Below are 4,759 nucleotides of genomic sequence, written 5' to 3' on the forward strand. Positions count from 1 at the left end.
AGAAGATAAATGGACATTCCCAACTGCCTATGTACATGAAGACTGAGAAGTTACTGGAGGTCATAAGACGAAGAGAGTTCTCCTTCTTCTGCCAGTGCATAGTTCAGCCGACTGGGTAGTTAACTTATCTCACATTTTGGTGTCTTTGATGCCAATGGATGACAAAAAGTCTATAATGTGTGTTACAAGACTTGCGTCTTTACTTATAATCTCTTGTATGTCTTGTAAACTATATTCCTTGTGCGATATCATGTTTAAACTCTGCTGCATATCATACTTTATTCGTTGGTGTCATGTTCTACATGATCTATGCCAAGTGTTTTTATAAGTGGCGGGCGGGGGGAGGGTAACCCATGGGTTCTTTGTTGGTAGTGTGTGGTGGGGACTTTATCAGAGTTGTTCATAACTTGAGTTCCAATCATATGGGATTTGATCTTTAGCCCCTCTTTACTTAATAATTTTATTATTTGCCACTCCATACATTGAAATTGTTGATTTGCCATATCTCACTTTGCTCTTTGTTCTTTTGCCAGTGCATCCATGTTCAGTTCTTCCATGAACATTCCACAAAAGGGCAGTATTGTAATATATTTTAACCTTTTATCCTTACAAGAAAAGGGGCAAATCATAATGAATTCAAGCATGGTAACAACGTCGGATTGTTGCTGCGGAAAGGGGAGAACAATCTTAGTTGATCCTCCTGCAGTTCATCCTGATCTGCCCGTTGGATCCCGTCAGCGGCGTGATGTCCCCCATCATGATCATTCCCTCTACAAAGTCCTGGAAGAAGGCGCTCTGGCTACCGACATACTCTCGGACCAGCGCGTCGGCAGCACCACCATTGAAGAGCTCCTGGTCTGAGTGCAGGAGGCCCCTCTTCTGGACGAGATTCTTGTAGTAGTGGTTCTCGAAGACGGTCAGGGTTTGTAGGTCCAGCGGCGCCAGGTTGTTGTCGCGGGAGCCGGTGGCGTGAGGGCAGCCTGACTGGCGGCTCCTGGCGAAGCCGGCGTCGATGTTTGTGTCGTTGTAGATGTGGTCCCGGAAGTTTGTGCAGCGTGCTAGGCCGATTGTGTGGGCTCCTGGAAGACAAGTTATACCGTCAGCTCAAGTTATACTACCTGTTTTCCAGCTACTCTTTTGTCATTCCATCGGTAGGAATCATTCACCAACTTTCCTAATTAGTACTACATGTTTAAGTTAACAAGGAACAATTTTTTTGACGTTGTCCAGTCTTACAAATTAAGCGGACATACCAAAGGTTAGGTCAGTGGTAATTAGTCATCAATCAACTTTGTAACTCATCACCTGTAAAGAGTAGTATATTTGTTTAATCCTGAGAAATTGTCTTATGTAGAAATTTTGAGCTTGGAGTCAAAACGTGGCTATCAGTTCCGTTGGTTGATACCAGCTTATTTTGCGGCTAGAAAGCTACCGACTCCATTGAGGAATTAACAGTCTGAGAAAGTAGCACAGAATCTTACTTGCTTCTTTTTTTGTTGTTGGTTCGGATTTCAAACTGCAAAATTGTACTACCTGACAGTGCGTAATTATTTATATGAAAATAAAGTACGTAGAAGAAGGTTGATGGAAGATGCCAGTGGTTGATTTGGGATTATGTACCGATGTACGTACGGTTTATTTTGCATGTACCGTGTAACGTCGTATATGTATGTATGTACTACTCCTACCTGAGAGTGCGACCATGTCTTTCTGGGAGAGCCCCTGCGCGGCGAAGAGCGACGTAAGGTTGGCAAGCCCCGACGTCGGCGGCGGGATGTTGTTCTCGGCGCCGTTGAAGCTCGCCGTCGTCGAGTCCCTCCTCCCCATCTTCACCTCCCAGCTCGGGCCACCCAGCTACACGTACACAATGCATGTCACACTAGTGTTAGACTTTGTTGAACGGTACGTACAGTACTACTAACGACCTAAGCATGACTATGCATGTATGGATACTTACGAAGACAACGCTCTCCTCGGCGGCGATGGCCAGGATGTCGGCGCAAGAGACAACGCCGGGACAACACCCCTCGACGGCCGCCTTGACGGCGTCGATGACCTCGAACCCCCTGGCGGAGTTCTTGTTGGGCGTGGCGTTCTTCTCGCCGCGCAGGCCCGGCGCGTCGTCCAGCAGCAGCGAGGCGTCGCAGCCCTGGACGAAGCAGTCGTGGAAGAAGAGGCGGACGATGGAGGCGCCCACGCGGCGCTCCCTGGCGATGGCCGGGTGCAGCGCCGAGCGCACGGCTTTGAGCATGCCCGGGCACGAGCGGGAGTAGAAGCCCGACGATAGCTGCGCCGACGCTCCTCCGCTGGCGATGGCGACCAGCGCGAGGATGAGCCAGAGGACAACAATGGCGCGCGCTGCCATGATCGGTTTATAGGTGTTTCTTACGATGCTACTCGATCGGTCTATTCTACAACCAGCTAGATAGTGCCTTGAGAGCTTGCTGGATGTGGTGGAGGAACGCGGGGCGGCCGGTATTTATAGGAAGAAAAGACTAGCTCTACACACACCGCAAGCCATGATTAGGTATACTAGTCTGCCATCATATATTACTATTAGATTGCATCATCATGCCCCCATCGTCTTCACCAACTCCGGTGGACTTTGAGCGTTGATCCAAACGGGCGCTCGCTTTGGAATAACGCGTTTCACACCAGATGCATATGTAACGTAGCTCGTGAAAAATGAACAGTTCTGTTCTGGGGGAAAGCTGTTGCATGCCGATCGACACTGTGGCATCGACGACACGGTTAAGCAAAGAGACATGTCAATCATGCTTGCATGCATGGTCCGGCCTTCATGTTGCTTTCCTTGGCTTCGGAAAATTACTAGCTTGCCAGCTGCCTTCCGCTACCGACAGTTTCTGCTAGCAACTCTGTACCCTACGTCAAATTTAGGTCACTAATTTTAACACATGCATGTGGACTTAAAGGTAGTTGACACTTTGAAACAGGAACAAAGAGGTATACATTAACACGCTGGTTTATTTTGCTCCACGAGAAATGTCAAGGTTAGTTTACGTCTCCATCGGTATGTAGCTCCGGAATAGTAAGATGATGATCCAGATCCGACCATCCCGCTGATTTTTCTCATGCATACTCTTTCTCAAGTTTCGAGGACAGACTGGCGGACCGGGTCTCCGGCGGCACCATTTCATTTCTCCAATGCTCATCGCAGAAACTGAAGGCACGCATAGTCATGGCCAAAACATTCATAGTACAGTATATCTTTGGCAGGGACAATTCTAACGAGAATTCTCTCCTCCAGGTAGCATGTACTCCCTCCGATCCTTTTTACTCTGCATATTAGAATTCTCTGAAGTCAAACTTCATAAAGTTTGATCGTATTTATATGAAAAAATATCAACATCTGTAATGCTAAAGTTATACAATATGAAACTTTAAGTCATAACACATCTATTGGTATTGATTTCAGATTGTGAATGTTGGTACTTTTTCTATAAAGTTGGTCAAACTTTACGAGGCTTGACTTCAGTCAAATCTTATATGCGAACTAAAAAGAACCGGAAGGAGTACGTACTACGTGGCCATGGCCACCGAAGAGAGCGTTGTCTGTGGAGTAGGTCCCTACGTGAAAAACATCTTATATCTATCTGCTTTTTTCTAGGCTCAAACTGTAGAACAATTGTTCTACGGTAATTTTCTATTAATAAATAAATATGTTACGTACATAAAGAGAAAAAGAAAATAAAACAAGGAACATGGCTTTTAGCCTATACCAGCCTTTTCTAACATGATCCTACAAAGAACTGTTCTATGAAGTGCTCATCCTAGATGATCACTGATCCATGTTTATAAGCCTCCAAGTGCTTTGTTTTTATTATGTGCTCAAGGAGTTTGAGGTCCTCTCTTAATTTGAATTTCCAGCAATTTATACTCTGACCTTCCTTTCTGAATATTTTCCCGTTCATTTGCCCCCAAATGACCCAACAGCCTTGAACTATAATTTCCAAAGCAATTTTGCTCAATAACTCTGATCTTGCCAGTATGATATCATCTAAAAATGAGATACCAAGCTTCTTTCTCAGGAGAATACTGTGCCAACAGTTTTGAGAGAATCCACAATCCCAAAAGAGATGGCGTGCTGTTTGTTCTGTGTCTTCATGACATAGAGCACAGTTGTAACTTTCAGTCGCAAAGGATTTCCTTTTGAGTAAATTCCTGGTATTCACCCTATCATGTAATAGCATGCAGAAGAAGAATTTGTGCCTCAACGTACATGAGCTTTTCCACAGCCATCTGAATATCTGCTGTTCTTGCTGTTTAGGGCTAAGGCGATGATACATCAGAATGGAGAAATATATGCTTTTTTGTCCCTTGCAGCTCCAGGAATCTTTCTCATGTTCATTGCTTTGTGTCTGTATTAACCGTTGCAAATCATTGAATTGAGAGAAGGCGCAAGTGGAGAGTGGTGTGTTGAACAGATGAATTTGATCTAGAGCAATTTTCCAGTCATGTACTGATAAAGCATCATCTTTGGCAAATGAAAGAAGCTCAGGGAACTTGTCCTTGAGTGGTTGATCACTCAAGTTATCATGCCAAAGTAAAACTGCTTGACCATTGCCCAATTTACAATGTGAGCTGTATTTATAATCTGCAAGCAATCTAAGGTGGCTCTTCCACCAGTGTGATCCAACAAACTTGTTCCCTGGCATTCTCTGAGAGTAGTGCTTTTCCCATATCAGCTGAACCCAGGGCAGTGAATCCTTATTGAGGAACTTCTGCACATTTTTCATCA

The 4,759-nt window shown here is 45.0% G+C and overlaps 1 protein-coding gene across 1 annotated transcript; it reads right to left on the reverse strand.

Annotated features, from left to right (window-relative positions):
* Positions 1-562: 562 nt before the first annotated feature.
* Positions 563-2,444, reverse strand: LOC123086484 (peroxidase 4). The gene is made up of 3 exons (XM_044508253.1): positions 1,958-2,444; positions 1,689-1,854; positions 563-1,079 (listed from the first exon to the last, which is right to left on the reverse strand). The coding sequence occupies exons 1-3, from the start codon at positions 2,363-2,365 to the stop codon at positions 688-690; spliced, it is 966 nt and encodes a 321-aa protein (XP_044364188.1). The 5' UTR covers positions 2,366-2,444; the 3' UTR covers positions 563-687.
* Positions 2,445-4,759: the final 2,315 nt, after the last annotated feature.

This window comes from Triticum aestivum, chromosome 4A, assembly GCF_018294505.1.
Source record: "Triticum aestivum cultivar Chinese Spring chromosome 4A, IWGSC CS RefSeq v2.1, whole genome shotgun sequence".
Classification (NCBI taxonomy): Eukaryota; Viridiplantae; Streptophyta; class Magnoliopsida; order Poales; family Poaceae; genus Triticum; species Triticum aestivum.

Coding starts and splice junctions, on each gene's coding strand:
- LOC123086484 (XM_044508253.1), bottom strand. CDS start 2,365: ATGGCAGCGCGCGCCATTGTTGTCCTCTGGCTCATCCTCGCGCTGGTC. Junction 1,855..1,957: donor CCGAGGAGAGCGTTGTCTTC/GTAAGTATCCAT, acceptor GTGTACGTGTAG/CTGGGTGGCCCGAGCTGGGA. Junction 1,080..1,688: donor AGACATGGTCGCACTCTCAG/GTAGGAGTAGTA, acceptor CTTGTCTTCCAG/GAGCCCACACAATCGGCCTA.